The sequence below is a fragment of the Nuphar pumila genome, chromosome 13 (assembly GCF_984573655.1).
Source record: "Nuphar pumila chromosome 13, dmNupPumi1.hap1.1, whole genome shotgun sequence".
Classification (NCBI taxonomy): Eukaryota; Viridiplantae; Streptophyta; class Magnoliopsida; order Nymphaeales; family Nymphaeaceae; genus Nuphar; species Nuphar pumila.
Window position 1 is genome coordinate 73,703,971 of NC_143261.1, and position 19,934 is coordinate 73,723,904.

The following is a 19,934-nucleotide window of genomic DNA, read 5'->3' on the forward strand; positions in this document are numbered from 1 at the left end:
GCTAAGAACCCAAGGTCATTTTCTTAATGGTGACAAATAACAATTACTTACTGGGGCATAAGAAAAGGCAACCAGTCTTTGATGTTTATACTAATCATCTAAAAAATTTCAGTGGTTCAAAATTTCCCCAAAAAATGGTTAATATGCATCATGTGCTACTTAACACACACACGAAGTGTGTTATTAATAAATTTACTAATATCCACTTAGGCCCTGTTTGGTTGTAAATCTAGAAATTCACTTTTGTAGTTCTCTAGTTTTCACATTTTTAGAATTTCTGATTTTTTAAATTCTAGAAAAGTGTAGCATTTGGATCATGCACTTAAAAATCTGAAAAGGATATCCAGATTTAAAATTTCCATTTGTTTGGTCGAGTGTGGAGGATTTGGGGTGTGTGGTTAACAATAATTTTTTTCCTTGTTTTAATAGATCCTGGTATCCACTGTATTAAAGAATTTTAGATTTTTTAGATAATCAGATATTAACTTATCTCATCTTGTTATCCAAACATTGGAAAAAAAATATCTGGTGTTTTATTTTTTCAACATCTCAGATGTCCGGATGAGTAGGTCAAACCAAAAATTAATCAAACGAACCACCACGCTATCTCAAAATTAGTAATCAAATGAACTCTGTAATATTCACTAAATGCACTAACCAGTAAGGATAGGGTGCACCTATACCCATCTAGCAGGAAATTATAGACGTAAGCAGCATCTACCAAATCTTACTCTATAGATATACTCAACAGTTTATTTGCAAGAGATCACACCTTGGATAATGTTGGATGTAAAAACATGTCAATTAGCGTCATGAAATTTTGGTAGATTGCAGGATAATTATTTTTGAAGTTTTTGATAAGCAACCATGCTCAAAAGCGTCGCCTCCACCACCCTAGCATGACTTATAAATACCCTTACAGATACAGACACCCACACATGCCTTGTGTGCGAGAGAGAGAGAGAGAGAGAGAGAGTATCTAAAAGCTCAAACTCTAGGTAATATTCATGCACAGAGCCAATGGGATTTGTAGAATTAGTGCACTGATAAAAGGAAACTTTGGGCACCATATCATATGGGCCTGTAAGCATAATACCACACATTGGTTAAGCATAATTTATCAGTGCAAATACAGAATCAGTCATTTCCAAATAACCAATGTTTGTGCAGTGGTCTTAGAATATCACATTACCCATGTTTGACAATCCTACCTTTTCCAGATTATTAGAGTTTTGAAGGGCTCAAGCGTCATATAGCACGTACCACTGCAGTCTTAATTCATTCTCATGAATTTCTATAAGTAGCATGAGAAGAAACCGTACAAAAGACAAGAGACCATATTTAACCCAATCACTAGAGAATAGTCAACAGGAAAGTTAATTATGAAAAATAATTTATAGAAAGCCAATAGTTACAGAAAGGACTGCCAAACACTATAATTTTGCAGTTGACATGTCCAGTGAATGGATGCTTATTGTATGTAATATTGTAATCATGAAAACCCGTTGACATGAACTTCACATAAAAACTTTTGCCACTTTTCACCATTTTCTTTTGGCCTCCATGTTACTTTTTGATAATTCTTAAAAGGCTAATTGAGCAACATTAAGAGCTATCCATAGGTGTATCGGCTCCATTGGGAGGCAGGACACTGAAAGGGTCATTCTTACGCGCTCCAAAAGTGAACCCCTGAGGTGAATTGTTTGTATTTCCCCAATCAAAGATGAAGGCTGATGGCGGTTGATTGAACAGAGGAGCTGAGAAAGTAGCACCTGTCGCTGGAAACCCAAATTTCAGTGAGGGTGTCTCAACTGAACAAATGAGGGATATTGGGTCATTATTGCTAGTTCCAAAGATATTCTGTTCATACTCCTGCAGCTGCTGATAAACAGCTATAAAACATGAAAAATATCAGATGTCCAGTTTCAACATATAATGCAACATATAATGTCTAGTTTCAACATTTGATCTTTTAGGCTACATGGAATCTCATTTGCCCCATAAATATTGGACATGCTAACAATGGTTGACTTTATAAAGCTTTCCAGAGAGAGCAATCCTAGAGAGTTCATCTCCATGACTTTGGATATTGTCAATTGAATTACAATATAAGGCCATTTGATTTAAGGGAAAAGATCAAAGGTATCTTTGATCAAATTTGCCAGTGCATCTCAAGAGACATCTGCTTAGGGATGGCAGTGGACCCGGGGAAACGGGGCCCCGCCCCGCCTCGCCCAGCCCCGTTTGGACCGGGGATGGAGGACATGAAATGGGGATGGAGGCCGGGATGGAGGTTAAAATCAAAACCCGTGCAGGGATGGACTTACGTGTTCCCCTGCCCCACCCCGCCCCGCCCCAATCCCTGTTAGTAAAATAATTAAAATACTCTTTGATGGTTCAGCCTCCTTCTTTAGGGATGGTAGTGGACCCGGGGGGAAACGGGGCCCGCCTCGCCCGTTTGGACCGGGGATGGACATAAAAAGGGGATGGAGGTTAAAAACAAAACTCGTGTAGGAATGAAGGCAGGGATAGAGGCCAGATTTTTGAGATGGGGCAGGGGTAGAGACGTCCCCCGCATCCGCCCCGATCCACAGACATCCCTACATCTGCTGCCTCCAGAAGACTTTCCTCATCACCAGATTTGCAAATGCATCTAAGGCTTCTAATTAACAGATAACTGTTGTCTTAGTTCACATCTTTACAAATAATGAATTTTGTTAAGGTTATAAATATATGTACTTGACGCAGAAAGAGCAATGACCATGGCTATAAAAGATCACAAAGAACAACAGATCATAATTATCAGCTTGAGTTTTCTTTTCCCTTAAATTTTTATTTGTGTTAATGTTTTTCTTAGCATGTAAAATCTGAGAACTACTAGTGATTACCAGAAGAAAACCTCCAACACATGATACTTGTTTAATCTATGAATGTTGCCCCAGTTGTATTCAGAATGAATTTATGAATAAAAAAGCAAAAGTACTATGATATGCATTTAAATTTGTATATAGAATTAACTTTTTCCCCTCTAATACTATTAGAATCATCTTCCGCCACACAAAGTCAAATGAATATGTAACCTATAGTGCATATTCCAATTGAAGGCTTTCTGCCAATCAACATGGAAGCTATATTCAAGCAGCAAATGGAAAAGGTGAAATGGAAAGATCAAGAAAATAATTGCCTGGAAAAAAGCAGATTCACACCCCCAAATTATCTGCAATAAAAGAAGCTTAAATGCAAGAGAGATACATAAACAATCTTTAGTAAATCTAGTATCTTAAATTTAGAAGTTTACATGCAAGAAATACATGAACAATCTTTAGAAATTTGTACAAACACTAGTATTTTAAAATTCATGACAAGCTTTGGAAATTTTTAAAAGTTATCAAAACCACATGAGAGAGAGAGAGAGATGCATCTAAACTAAATGGGTTTGTCAGGCACTGACTGTAGTAAAACATGGAAAGTTGGAATTATCACTTTGCCAAGATGAAAATTTGTTGAAGTTCGGAATTTTTGGCATAAATTAACAAGACCCAACAAACATATATTCTGCAAGTATGCTTGCTTTCCAAGCTTTCGTTTTAGAAATTGTCACCTTAAAAAAAATTCTGAGATAAAATGGCCTTGCCTAAAGAGTACATTATTGGCTTTTACACAATTATATGAGGTACAGTGCAGAAGAGAACATAAACCAAAAAGCAGAGGAAAGATATTTTAGTTGAATTGATTTGAAGTAAGCACAAGAATATCAAGTTCCAATTACATAGCTCGATATCATGCACAGAGATGCAAAGCACACAATGTCAAATACCTGCAGATAATTCCACAGAGGGCCTTCGATCTTTCACCCACTGATAACTCTGAGCAAGCCTCCATCCTTTGCGCTTCATCAGGTAAGCAATCACAACAGCAGGGGACCTGTTGAAAGGTTTGAACATAAAAAATTTACAATTATGCATAACTCTCTGAACATGCTCTCTTACTCTGAAATATGTCATTTCATCAGTAAAAATTTACCTGCTTCTTCCGGACATGCAGTGAACGAGAATGCGTGCCTTGTCCTTTTCACACTGCTCTGCACAATTAAGGAAGATCCATTTCAATCTCAATGAGCTTGCCATCAGAAAGCATCATCCAGCATCATAGGCTAGTAACATCTACAAGGACAAAAAATCAAGTAGCTTATGTAGAACTAGGAACTGGTGAATCCGAAATTAGTCACCCTAAAGTGGAGCATAAAAACAAGCAGCTCAGACAAATTTTCCAAAACAAACTCTATGCAACTATAAAGTGATAATAGAACTAAAGTGAAAAAATTACGAAATGATGCCCTACTTAGTGTACACAAGTAATGGACTGCTAAAAGTAGTATGTAATTCACACACATTGCCACAAAAGCAGAAATAATCATTGAATAAAATCTTTGAAAACCACAAACATAACTAAGGAAACCAAATCTATACCAGCAACAGATGGATTTTATCCTGGATATCTAATGTTGGACATAGCCAACAGGGTTGTGGGTCCAAGTCTTAGACCAGCAAGGCTCAACAGCCTGTGTGCTGAGATAGAATCATGAAAACAACAAGAACCCAGGCATGACAGGTACATTGGATTGCAAGTTACAGTACTAACTGAACCTGGTTGAAAATTTGGTATCTCTATGAGCATCTGCAAGAAGCAAGTGAAGATGGAAGGAAGCACACACGGTTGGCCTCTAATGGTTTCTTTAAGGTGAGAGACTGCACCCTAATGTATTCACTAATACATAGATTGTTAACATATATAATATATACATAGGGAAGGGGGACTGTCCTGTAATGAAGTATTTGGAATTACATGAACAAAGTGCAAAAGCACAAAACAAGCCCAAGAGTGGACAAATACAAAGGCACAAAAGTGCATAATCAAAAGTTGAGACAATACAAAGGGCAACATCAACAAGTAAAAGAATAGGATTTTATTAATAATATGCTTGAAAGCAATGAAAGAAATAGGGGAAACACCTCCCCTATTTATATACAACTTAAAGGGGAGGCCATTGGGAGCTCCCTTCATAGAGTAGTTGGGGAGCTCCCAACGGTCATATTTGGGAGCCCAACGACTCTATGGAGTGGGGGCCCCAATGGCAAGGAAATAAAATTAACAAAAGAAAATAAGAAAAATAAAAATATAGTTGTTTCTAATAAACAACTATAATTACATGTGAAAAGACAAAAATGCCCCTATCGGGTCAACTAATAAAAAACAGATTTTATATATATATATATATGTCCAACCAAGGAATGTAACGACCCCAACTCGTACCCAAGAAAAGTGTGATTTTTTTTTTTAAATCCATTGTAGAAATCTTTCCAGAGACTCGGGGTCTTTACAGTTTCATTCACAGCTAGATAACTAAACAAACCACAAGGGATCTTACATTTATCATCCATACCATAACAAACCATCATTTATTATTTCAGAAGGAATAGAGTCAATACGACAAATGCAGAGTTATCATAATGCATAATAATTAAATGAAAAGAAAAGAGTCATGTTGTCTATAGAATCTGTCAAGCAGTCATGTCGTTCTCTCGTAGTTCCTCTCCTTAGCAAGTCACCTCACTAATCCCCTGAGACTGCGAAAAACACAAAAGTAGGGGTATTAGAAATCAAAGAAATTTTATATACGAGTCTCTCTAATAAAACAAATAAGCATAAAGAATATAGATAAAATTCATGCAATAATTTAAAAAAGCATTACTAGAATAATTTTCATAATTTGATTTAAGTAGTAAAGATATTCAGCATGCAATATTGTGCAATATCATAATATCAATCGTGCTTCATTAGTAAGGAAAGCAAGTAAATATGTATGATCTAATACATAACAGGAAAAATGCATGATGTCAGTGCATATGCATAAATAATTTATTATCTTTAACAAGTTCTTTGATTATATGCATGCCCCTATTAGAATGCACACAATTTAAGTTTTTCTTTTTATTACTGTTGCCCGCAGATACACCAAACAGATAAAATTTCTTGAGGTCAAGTAGGGTTCTCAAGGTAACTTAGTACACAAGTTGTATTTTATTATTAAGTTCCAAACTTAGCCCTCGACCGAATCAACCTTCAGAACATTAGACCTCCACATCTAATGTCGAGACACTAAGGACCTCCACATCCAATATTATCACTTTCTTGGTATACCAAAACAACAGTTGTGTCTACACACCACCCCCAGGTAAAGTGACGGACTCTTCCTAAAACCGCGGTCAGGAGAAAGAACCTCAATATCGGGTTCAGGTGTAACAATAATGCACACAGTTTTTGTATCCTCGTGGTTTTCCCAAAACCGAAACTCTAAGAGTCTCATTCTAACGACGAGATATCTCAGAACGTATATTACACTCTTCACTTTCTTTATCTTATTATTAATGGCCCATTTAATTAATTTACAATTCAGCATGCACATGCGAGACCCATCACGGGACCATAGCCCGCGGAAAGACATAGGACAATGCAATACAGTGAAACAATATAATTATGACTTTTGTGCTGCATTAAAATAAGTAAAGAAGAAGCAAATCAAAGTTCTAGGCTCACCGGGCCCATGATGATCCATTATAATCATCGATGCACCATATGCAAAAACCATAACATGCCATATATGAAATAAGGTCACATGCTTTTCAAATGCACATTCATATATGCAAATTTTAACTATGCGCATGAAACAAAAATTTTCATATGCATGCTTTTATTCAATTCATATCCTTGTGACAAGTGCACGCCTTTATTTAATACACGTAATCGAGTCAACTGCATACTTTCATTTAGTGCATACATTCATGTCAAATGCATTCACCCATTCACGATTCACACACGTGAATACTCATGCAACTACACACATGTAAACCCACATAAATTTCATGTACATACATGCAATATAAACTAGCTTTGTACTTAGCATACAACTTAAGCATGTCATATCCCATCAAGGCATATGAAAAATTACATTCATAAAATGGATTAAAATCAAAGTGCATGCTCATAACAAGATCTGAAAATTTGCATACATGTTCAATTTGAAGCCCCGGTTTAAACCACACCCTGTGTTAATTTCATATATATATATATATATATATATATATATATATGTAGTTTTTTTTAAAGGGGTTTACACCCAGCCGACTAGCCCAAACAGGCACAGCCGACCAGGATCGACTGGGTCTAGTCTGGACAGACCCTGGCCAGACCTGGCAGTGGACTGCCAGGCCTGTCCCAGTCCTGCCCAAGGTTGCCAGACTAGGAAGCAGAAGCAGTAAACGATACGGGAAGCGGAAGCAAGAAACAATGCATTTTAAAATATATAGGAAGCGGGAAGCGAGGAATAAAAAAAAAGAAATATAAGAATTGAATGAGAATCAAAACAAAACACAAATAAAAACTAAAATAAAAGTGACTAATATTAAATTTCATTATTTTTTAGTATAAGAATTAAATTTTTAACAAAATCTAAAAATGATGACTACCAATTTAGCGAAAACACATGGAAATGAGTGAGAAGAGTCAGAGAAAACACATAAAAAGCATGAAAAGTCGAGTAAGAGAACATATAATAGGAATAAAGGAAGCGTGTGGAAAGCATAGGAGAAGAGTGGGGGAATCGAGGTTCTCATCAAGTTTCGGAAGCGAGGAGTATCGTGCTTCTGAAACGAGTTTTCGGGAAGCGAGCTTCCCACCTATCTAAGAAGCTCCTGGTAACTCTGGTCCTGCCCAAAGGCTGGATTGGGCCCAGCAGGTCCCTACCAGCCCCGAGCTAGCCAAGCCAGCCCCAGCCGAAAATGTCGGTTGGGCCTGACAACCTATGCACATGCCGGGCCTGCGTGTGTGCTGTCAGGGCCGGACTGACCACCCAAAAAAAACATATTGTTTTTTAACCTGAGTCGGCTCAACCGAGCCACTCGGCTGAGCCCTGTGGCTCGGCAGGCCTTGCCAGGCCTGCTGGACATAGTCCAACCGGACCTGGCAGGCCTGGCCAGACCTAACCAGCCGAGCCAAACTCGGCTGGTTTGTCGGCCAGACCGCAAGGCCCAAAACAAGTCCACTGTTATAACCTGAATTTTTTTTCTTTAAAACTGTACATGGATTATGCATCGTTACATAAATGAAACATGTTGTAAACATTTTCAGGTTTATACATACATGCATTTACAAGGTTCATGGCCCAAGTATGCATGTTCAAACATGATCACATTCACATATGCTTACAAAACAAATTAAAACATATGCATGTTCAGAAATATAACATGAGCAATAAGTTTACTTGAGAATACTTATTCAAGAATGCATGCATATTCAACTTTCTCAATAAGCATACCATTTTACACACTTTTTCTGGAAAATACATGCATTCAACATGGTTTCAACATATATTTTCATGCATCTACCCAGTCCATATCATGATCCATCAATGGAATCGATATTCATCAAAGAAAGCTCTAAAAGAAACTCTTACCACCCATGAAAAATCTGTTTAACACATACAGAATTTTGTTTCATTGAAAAGATGAAAGGAATCAAGAATACCACCATTGAGGAAGATCCATGAATCAACCTCTATGTGTCCTTGAGAAAACATTCACATAAACACTTTTTCCATGGATTTTCAGCCAAGATATTGCATGGAAATCAAACCAACATTCGATTTCTCACTTGATCCCAAAAGAGGAGACCCATACCTTTGCGTGAATCAAAAAAAGAACAAGGATGATGGTGGAAAACAACAAAAGATCGAAGGAAGCACCTCTCTCTGTAACACCCCGAAATTTTAACCCAAATTTTGAAGATTTTTTTTTTATAACAGCGGAAACAAGAAATAAAATAAGGTTAAGCATTTCGAGACATTACGGTGGAGAGAAACCCAAGACATTTATTTCATTTCAATATTAATGAAAATCATCAGAGTTTTAAATGATATGAATAGTTAAAATTTACAATAAACTCAAGCGATCCCTGGAACAATAAATCCAAAAATCTCGATTCGATGCCTCATCCCGCAACCGCTCATAAACCCTATTATTTACCTGAAAAATAGTAAATTGATTGGAATTAGACTACCACGTCTAAGTACGAATTACTGTAAATTTGGCAAATATACTAAGTAACAAGTATGCAAGGGATTTGTTTAATTACGGACAATAAAACATAGCATGAGAATATGAACATTACTAAACTACTGCACATTGTTAATTTAAGTTTCTAGCTAGAATATATAAACACTACCAAGACCAAATCAACCATTGCAGGAGTACAGAATTCATCTCATGATAAGGTAATATCATTTGCAGCATTTAAATATATCATGGCCACCGATTTCATTGAATGCTTAAAAGTAAGTGAAGCAAACTATGCAACAACTGTAACAGACATATACATAAGCAAGTAAAGCGAATTGTGCAACAGCAGCAACATGCACATCAATCATGTGACAACCACAATATGAATTCAATTATCTCATATCTACACCTTTCAGTATTTCATTTCATCACAAGCTCAGAACATGCTGGAAGAATATAAGCATGTCTCCCTAGTAATTCCAATCACTGTGATACTTAAAATATTCTAATTGATGTTTATCTTTTCTTATCCCGCGGGTACACACGGGCCAAGGCAACCATCACAGAAGAGAACGTTCGGGGGTATATTATTCAAAGTTGTTTTATTAACCCGAACATTCTAACTGTGACTGAAATCCCAAGGGAGCGGCCAGTGACCGAGAGAAACTCCCAAAGGCCAAAACCAAAACAGGATGCATCCCTAACTTCTGCAGAAGAACATGGAACTACCACCTAGGACACATTTGGTAGTCCGGGTCCCCCAACTCTGAGGACTGGGACCAACGAGTCGCTTTACGCTCGAAACTAAACACATGTCCCCAGAGTTTTGTACCACCTACCCTCTCCAAGGTAAGCCCGAATCTGAGTGGGTTAATCTTTTCATTTAATTATTTTCCCGAAGTATGGGGCATTTCCCCAACTTCTTTCTACTATCATAGTAGTAGAATTCTCAACCTTAGTCATTTTACCAAGGTGCAAAGAACAATTCTCATCCTTTGTCATATTGATTGCATAACCCACTCAAAGTGCTCTGGTGCCTTTAAACCAGTCGAGCAACAAGAATTAAATTTAAGTTCTTATCAGTATTATGATCATTATTCTACATGCTTTGGTACTTTTAAACCAATCGGACACAAATGCCCGGTATCTTTCAACCAGTCAGGCTCACAGAAATTAACCTTTAATTTTCTCACCAATGTTATTGACATTGAGTACACGTTCATTAACAAAAGTACCTGCATCAGGTACCCAATCCATATTGCCCAATTAGGCATGATTCCCAAACTCCCTATCATTCATTTTGAATTCTCAGTGAACAAGGGAAAGCAATTCACATAACTTGACTCCATGCAACAAACAATTTCAATAAATGACATTTCATTAATATGTCTCATAGCTCTTCTACAGAAAGCAGTCAAAACTCAGACATTTCCATATTTGAATGTCAGCAGTTTATATGAAAAAATTTCAGATAAAACCAAATTGCACGTACACCCATTTCTATATCAAGTTACAATTCGATTTATTACTAAAGTGTAAAACATAGTGTTTCACAAATAGGTCGAATCACATATATCCAACTACAAGTAGAAAGCCCACCTACAATCTCATAACGAATTACAATTCTTAATGGCAATTTAAAAACACTGTTGGCTTGTTTGTTTGTTTGTTTTTTTCAGGTATCTAATATCACCCAGGTGCCAGCAATAACCGACCCAAAGGTTTGGTCAGGAGTTCATTATTTAGAGGGTTTCAGTTAGGTTCCCTTTTCAAGTATCTCACAAAGGATCGAGTATACGGCTTCATATAAGTATTCATTTCATCAAGCACCATTGTGTTATTATCCAAACCTAATCCTACTACTTCATGTAGACAGTGTACAGGCATCACCAAAATGTGAAATAGAAGTATAATAAGAATTGAGTGAAAGAACATGTAATTTAGAAGTGTGCAGGAATCATAATCATCAATATTAAAATTTCTGGTATTACCCCTTTTTAAGCACCTGTAATCAGTAAATATCATGTATTAGTTCTGACATGGCAGTTCAAAAATTAAAAATCCATATTATCATGGTATGCGGATCGACACCCACAACATTCATTGCGTGTAACAAACTGCTAGCATTATTCATACACTTACAGACTCTATCTGTGTTATGTAGTTAGCAAGGCAATCATTATAGTCTTGATTTTCTTCTGAGTTTAGTGAGAGTTCTGATTTAAAGTTTGAAAAGTAGTTCACCCAAGTACTGGTGAACAGACTCTGTGCACGTATAACAGTGTAAATGGGCATCACATAATTTATCAAAATCAGAAGTTACTGCAATGTTCATATGGGCTGAACACTGATGCCCTACTCATAACCGAGTAACGTACACAGGCTTTTCCAGTAACAGCAAATCAATGAGCACCAGGGACCCCTAATTAATTGATATAGGAATAAAACACAGTACAAGCTACAACAGTTGAACCTTACAGTGGAAATACAACTTATGCAACAAAAGAAAACCATGAGATTTATCCCATATTACAGTTTATTGTGTTATATAAGTATACTTCTAAAACCATCTACCATAAAAAAAGTTTACTAGGTTCAGTTATATAATCAAATCTATATGAGTATTAACATCCACAGAGTCGATTATATCCAAGAAAAACTCAGGGAAGAGCTACCACCGTAGGGCTTAACAAAATCTTCCAGACTACATCAATTCAGACCCCTTTTAGTATTGTTTCACACGCAGGAGCATGGATATGCAGTTAAACCAAGTTCCTGGTTTCACTACTTATCTTCCCCAAAATCGGTAGGTGTTTAAATCAGGAAGCAACGACTCAAAATATGTCACACTTGTTGAACCCAAGTTTTTACCCACACGATGACTGCATAGTTCTTATAAACATTCTACTGAACCATAGAAAAAAGAAAACAGAGAAGTCAAAAATCTCAGAAGGAAAAGTTTAACAGTGCATACCCGACATCAATACTCACGCAAAAACAAAGAAATACTCATGCAAAAACAAAGAAATACTCATGCAAAAACAAAGAAACCCCTTCCCCATTATCAGGAATCTGAAATTCCCAAATCTTCTATTTGGGGTTTTCGGCAAAACCAATATACACTTGGAGATTAATACGTATGCGCAAAGCATCATAAATCCTACACCTAAATCCCAAAATTTTGATTTGGGGATTCACGGCAAACCCAAAACCCCAATTTTTCGAGTTGGGAGTTACGGCAAATCCAAAGCATGCTTGAAAACTTAGTAAATAATCGAAATCACAGTAAAACCTACCTCGACAATGCGAAATCCCCAACTTTGTTCAATTGTTTCTCCCTAGCTGCTGTGAAGCCAAGCCCTCCTCACGCCGACTCCACGAACACGAACGAGAGAGATGGAAAAACCGAAGTAACCTCGCTGCCGTGCTCGTGTGAGTCGTGCGTCTTCCACCGGCTGGTGTAAGAAAGAAAGGAAAATGGGAGGGAGAGGAAGAGAGAAACGGAAGAGAGTTGAGGGAGACCGAGAGAGAGAGAGAGGGTTCGGCTAAATAGGAGAGGAAGGAGGCGAGATATGGAAGGGTGCCACGAAAATCGGAAGGGGATCTGCTACCCTCCCCTTCACACGGCGGCTGCGCATTGCCCCCTCCTCCTCCTCTTGTGATTTGGCTTGTGTTAGGGTTCTGAACCCTAACACTCATTTTATCGGGCCTGCATAGTGCCCCCATACTTAACTTCATTTTTTTTTTCATTTTACTTAACGCACGGTGTGGTGCGGGGCATGGATCAACTGGATCCATGACCCGCGATCTCGCCACGGTTTGGATCTACGGCCCATCGATGGTTTGGGTCCGATATTTGGACCCCTACGGATCCAACCACGGATCCAAGTATATATATTTATACTTGGTATTATTATTACTATCTTATTTTTATTTAGATATATATATATATATATATATTACACCCCAATCGGGTACGGTTTTGGTTTGGCCACCACTGAGACCCGCAACCCAAATCTTTAATGAAACCACTCAGTTGGGCAATTTGGATCTGTCTAAGGATTCAAAATATTACAAGTTTTAAAATATTATTTTCTTAATACATTTGGTTTATTCTTCGATACGATCTTGTGGGTCTTTCATAGGTTAATATAAATCCATTTACGTTAACCAAAAATTGACATAACTTAATATGGATCCAGGATCCATTGTGCTTCGTAAATCCTTTTAATAAATTTGGATCCAGAAATCTAAAGTTTTAATTATATGATTTGGAACTATGGATCCAAATGAATTATTATTGATCCGACTAAATATACATTGATCTTTATGGTTTCAATACAAGGATCCAGATATATATATTGAAATTCTGATATCGAAGATCAAAATGCAATATTGTGGATCCGAACATCGCCTTAAGCTATACCAATTCTCACTAAAGTGTTGTAGAAATTTTCTCATTAAAATCCGATTTACTTCAAGGATCCAAATAGGTTATCCAAGATTCAAATTCGAATAAATAATTAAAACAATAAAATATTCGTGTATCACCTTAATGACTTAAAAATCTAAATTTATTTATCTGATAAAAATCGTGGGTATTACATCCTTTCCCCCTAAAAAGAATTTTGTCCTCGAAATTTCATTGTAAAAATGCCGTAGAGATCGTAGTCTGAGGGAGTTGTTATCGACAAGGATGCACATATATGTGTAAACTCCCAACATATATCCCAACATATAAGGAACAGGACAACGCACAATGAGTTTCTAAGAGACGTTTGGAGCTAAAAGTCGGTCTCGTCAAAATCCGTACATGATTTCATTAATGGCAAAATTTGTACTGAATCACTTAGAAAGTCTTACCCTGAGGCAGTTAGAGTGTATGTCCACTACTTCCTACTTGTTTTAGTCACGGATAATAGACATAACCTGCTATTCCTTTAGCTTGTTCTAGATTATTGGATGAAATTTTCTTTATTTTATCATAATCACATCGTTGTTTGTTGTCCTCACTAGTTCTAACAGACTCTTTGTCCTGATTAACCTCTATTTATTACTAATTCTCAAGGTTTTGTGTGGCTAGTTGTCCCATGTCATAACCTCGATCAAGATGTTATTCTCAAAATGGTACCATCTTTTCACACAAGACCCAAACATATTCTCAAATCAAGGTCTAGAATCTCTCAAAGAGTGGCTCTTGTATTCTCAAAAGATACAAACATGTCATTATATCAAGATTTAAAATCAATATTGATCCAGTTCTGCTATAACTAAAGTCAAATCTATTGATCTCTAATAGGCTATATCAATCAATCTCAGCAAATTCTCCCAATTTGACATGACTCTTTATTAATTAAAGATTAATAAGATCCACGTCGGATCATCTGGTCTAGGAAATGCACAACCTCACACGGAATTACCGCCCTAGATGGTATACCCGGTCTTGGACATTACACTTCCTCACATGAACTTACTGTCTTTGCGGCTGCCCGTTCTTGGACAATGTATTACCTCACGGAGATCTACCATTCAAGCCGGATTACCTAATCTTGGTCATACACGCCTTCACAGATAACCTTTTATGGAAAAGGTCCTCAACAGGTGCCAAAATAGTGATATATGCATAACTACGATCGACCGCTCTCAAGGTCGGTAGCCACCAATATGGGCATAAGTATACATATCATTAATATGCATCATCACTTCATATGACTCTAAAAATCATGAAATCACACTTTTTCACCAATAAGGCTCCATGAATCATAGTTCACTAGTGAACTTTAAGCATATATCGCATGCTTTCAAAACCTCTGATCACGTGGCATTTCAATCATATCATACTAAAGCATATTATCCTCTGCACCATATCATTACCACTCGAAGCATTGCATTTTCCAAATCTAACCTCAAAGCATGAGTTCTATACAATGTGATCATCTATATATCAAGAATCAACTAAACCTCAAGATACGTAACTTCTACGTAGTTCGAGTTATGCCGATAGGATTTCAATCATATATGTATCTAAGACATTCAGATCATCATATCATGCGAATTGATAATTATTATATCATATCATATTCGATTATTTCGACGTGAAACATCCACACATATCTACTAAGAAATTTAATCAGATATCCATGACACAGACATCAATCATGTATGATAAATCCATTCAGACAATCATAATACAATCATCTACAGAGAAACTATGTAGTCGTGATAAGTAAACAACCTACAAGCTAATCATTTGTAAGCGTGAAGTATCATTCGTTAATAAGTCATTCGTTAATAAGTCAAAATCAATCAATTATAAGCGTGAATTTACCTACATGGTAATATGAGAATCACCATAAAAGAACAAGTAATATAACCAATAACAAAACAAAATAAATTATACTTACAGAGCGCTTGCAGGGTGTGGCACGACCGTGATCTTTGATTTATTGTTCCCAAGCTCTGATACCATTTGTAACACCCCGAAATTTTAACCCAAATTTTGAAGATTTTTTTTTTATAACATCGGAAACAAGAAATAAAATAAGGTTAAGCATTTCGAGACATTACGGTGGAGAGAAACCCAAGACATTTATTTCATTTCAATATTAATGAAAATCATCAGAGTTTTAAATGATATGAATAGTTAAAATTTACAATAAATTCAAGCGATCCCTGGAACAATAAATCCAAAAATCTCGATTCGATGCCTCATCCCGCAACCGCTCATAAACCCTATTATTTACCTGAAAAATAGTAAATTGATTGGAATTAGACTACCACGTCTAAGTACGAATTACTGTAAATTTGGCAAATATACTAAGTAACAAGTATGCAAGGGATTTGTTTAATTACGGACAATAAAACATAGCATGAGAATATGAACATTACTAAACTACTGCACATTGTTAATTTAAGTTTCTAGCTAGAATATATAAACACTACCAAGACCAAATCAACCATTGCAGGAGTACAGAATTCATCTCATGATAAGGTAATATCATTTGCAGCATTTAAATATATCATGGCCACCGATTCCATTGAATGCTTAAAAGTAAGTGAAGCAAACTATGCAACAACTGTAACAGACATATACATAAGCAAGTAAAGCGAATTGTGCAACAGCAACAACATGCATCTCAATCATGTGACAACCACAATATGAATTCAATTATCTCATATCTACACCTTTCAGTATTTCATTTCATCACAAGCTCAGAACATGCTGGAAGAATATAAGCATGTCTCCCTAGTAATTCCAATCACTGTGATACTTAAAATATTCTAATTGATGTTTATCTTTTCTTATCCCGCGGGTACACACGGGCCAAGGCAACCATCACAGAAGAGAACGTTCGGGGGTATATTATTCAAAGTTGTTTTATTAACCCGAACATTCTAACTGTGACTGAAATCTCAAGGGAGCGGCCAGTGACCGAGAGAAACTCCCAAAGGCCAAAACCAAAACAGGATGCATCCCTAACTTCTGCAGAAGAACATGGAACTACCACCTAGGACACATTTGGTAGTCCGGGTCCCCCAACTCTGAGGACTGGGACCAACGAGTCGCTTTACGCTCGAAACTAAACACATGTCCCCAGAGTTTTGTACCACCTACCCTTTCCAAGGTAAGCCCGAATCTGAGTGGGTTAATCTTTTCATTTAATTATTTTTCCGAAGTATGGGGCATTTCCCCAACTTATTTCTACTATCATAGTAGTAGAATTCTCAACCTTAGTCATTTTACCAAGGTGCAAAGAACAATTCTCATCCTTTGTCATATTGATTGCATAACCCACTCAAAGTGCTCCGGTGCCTTTAAACCAGTCGAGCAACAAGAATTAAATTTAAGTTCTTATCAGTATTATGATCATTATTCTAAATGCTTTGGTACTTTTAAACCAATCGGACACAAATGCCCAGTATCTTTCAACCAGTCAGGCTCACAGAAATTAACCTTTAATTTTCTCACCAATGTTATTGACATTGAGTACACGTTCATTAACAAAAGTACCTGCATCAGGTACCCAATCCATATTGCCCAATTAGGCATGATTCCCAAACTCCCTACCATTCATTTTGAATTCTCAGTGAACAAGGGAAAGCAATTCACATAACTTGACTGCATGCAACAAACAATTTCAATAAATGACATTTCATTAATATGTCTCATAGCTCTTCTACAGAAAGCAGTCAAAACTCAGACATTTCCAGATTTGAATGTCAGCAGTTTATATGAAAAAATTTCAGATAAAACCAAATTGCACGTACATCCATTTCTATATCAAGTTACAATTCGATTTATTACTAAAGTGTAAAACATAGTGTTTCACAAATAGGTCGAATCACATATATCCAACTACAAGTAGAAAGCCCACCTACAATCTCATAACGAATTACAATTCTTAATGGCAATTTAAAAACACTGTTGGTTTGTTTGTTTGTTTGTTTTTTTTCAGGTATCTAATATCACCCAGGTGCCAGCAATAACCGACCCAAAGGTTTGGTCAGGAGTTTATTATTTAGAGGGTTTTAGTTAGGTTCCCTTTTCAAGTATCTCACAAAGGATCGAGTATACGGCTTCATATAAGTATTCATTTCATCAAGCACCATTGTGTTATTATCCAAACCTAATCCTACTACTTCATGTAGACAGTGTACAGGCATCACCAAAATGTGAAATAGAAGTATAATAAGAATTGAGTGAAAGAACATGTAATTTAGAAGTGTGCAGGAATCATAATCATCAATATTAAAATTTCTGGTATTACCCCTTTTTAAGCACCTGTAATCAGTAAATATCATGTATTAGTTCTGACATGGCAGTTCAAAAATTAAAAATCCATATTATCATGGTATGCGGATCGACACCCACAACATTCATTGCGTGTAACAAACTGCTAGCATTATTCATACACTTACAGACTCTATCTGTGTTATGTAGTTAGCAAGGCAATCATTATAGTCTTGATTTTCTTCTGAGTTTAGTGAGAGTTCTGATTTAAAGTTTGAAAAGTAGTTCACCCAAGTACTGGTGAACAGACTCTATGCACGTATAACAGTGTAAATGGGCATCACATAATTTATCAAAATCAGAAGTTACTGCAATGTTCATATGGGCTGAACACTGATGCCCTACTCATAACCGAGTAGTGTACACAGGCTTTTCCAGTAACAGCAAATCAATGAGCACCAGGGACCCCTAATTAATTGATATAGGAATAAAACACAGTACAAGCTACAACAGTTGAACCTTACAGTGGAAATACAACTTATGCAACAAAAGAAAACCATGAGATTTATCCCATATTACAGTTTATTGTGTTATATAAGTATACTTCTAAAACCATCTACCATAAAAAAAGTTTACTAGGTTCAGTTATATAATCAAATCTATATGAGTATTAACATCCACAGAGTCGATTATATCCAAGAAAAACTCAGGGAAGAGCTACCACCGTAGGGCTTAACAAAACCTTCCAGACTACATCAATTCAGACCCCTTTTAGTGTTGTTTCACACGCAGGAGCATGGATATGCAGTTAAACCAAGTTCCTGGTTTCACTACTGATCTTCCCCAAAATCGGTAGGTGTTTAAATCAGGAAGCAACGACTCAAAATATGTCACACTTGCTGAACCCAAGTTTTTACCCACACGATGACTGCATAGTTCTTATAAACATTCTACCGAACCATAGAAAAAAGAAAACAGAGAAGTCAAAAATCTCAGAAGGAAAAGTTTAACAGTGCATACCCGACATCAATACTCACGCAAAAACAAAGAAATACTCATGCAAAAACAAAGAAATACTCATGCAAAAACAAAGAAACCCCTTCCCCATTATCAGGAATCTGAAATTCCCAAATCTTCTATTTGTGGTTTTCGGCAAAACCAATATACACTTGGAGATTAATACGTATTCGCAAAGCATCATAAATCCTACACCTAAATCCCAAAATTTTGATTTGGGGATTCACGGCAAACCCAAAACCCCAATTTTTCGAGTTGGGAGTTACGGCAAATCCAAAGCATGCTTGAAAACTTAGTAAACAATCGAAATCACAGTAAAACCTACCTCGGCAATGCGAAATCCCCAACTTTGTTCGATTGTTTCTCCCTAGCTGCTGTGAAGCCAAGCCCTCCTCACGCCGACTCCACGAACACGAACGAGAGAGATGGAAAAACCGAAGTAACCTCGCTGCCGTGCTCGTGTGAGTCGTGCGTCTTCCACCGGCTGGTGTAAGAAAGAAAGGAAAATGGGAGGGAGAGGAAGAGAGAAACGGAAGAGAGCTGAGGGAGAACGAGAGAGAGAGAGAGGGTTCGACTAAATGGGAGAGGAAGGAGGCGAGATATGGAAGGGTGCCACGAAAATCGGAAGGGGATCTGCTACCCTCCCCTTCACACGGCGGCTGCGCATTGCCCCCTCCTCCTCCTCTTGTGATTTGGCTTGTGTTAGGGTTCTGAACCCTAACACTCATTTTATCGGGCCTGCATAGTGCCCCCATACTTAACTTCATTTTTTTTTTCATTTTACTTAACGCACGGTGTGGTGCGGGGCATGGATCAACTGGATCCATGACCCGCGATCTCGCAACGGTTTGGATCTACGGCCCATCGATGGTTTGGGTCCGATATTTGGACCCCTACGGATCCAACCACGGATCCAAGTATATATATTTATACTTGGTATTATTATTACTATCTTATTTTTATTTAGATATATATATATGTATATATATATATTACACCCCAATCGGGTACGGTTTCGGTTTGGCCACCACTGAGACCCGCAACCCAAATCTTTAATGAAACCACTCAGTTGG

At 37.1% G+C, this 19,934-nt stretch overlaps 1 protein-coding gene across 2 annotated transcripts in view; it reads right to left on the minus strand.

The window, feature by feature from the left end:
• Positions 1-1,198: 1,198 nt before the first annotated feature.
• Positions 1,199-19,934, minus strand: part of LOC149818709 (protein-tyrosine-phosphatase IBR5-like) — a 44,404-nt gene continuing 25,668 nt past the window's right edge. The window contains exons 2-4 of one of the 2 annotated variants that reach the window (XM_089985500.1): positions 4,024-4,076; positions 3,818-3,924; positions 1,199-1,892 (exon numbers count right to left, since the gene is read on the minus strand). In XM_089985500.1, the coding sequence (XP_089841626.1) occupies positions 1,606-1,892; positions 3,818-3,924; positions 4,024-4,076 (447 nt within the window). In that variant the 3' untranslated portion in view covers positions 1,199-1,605. Of the gene's footprint in view, positions 1,893-3,817; positions 3,925-4,023; positions 4,082-19,934 lie in introns of both variants that reach the window. The other variant, XM_089985499.1, reaches the window with a different exon arrangement.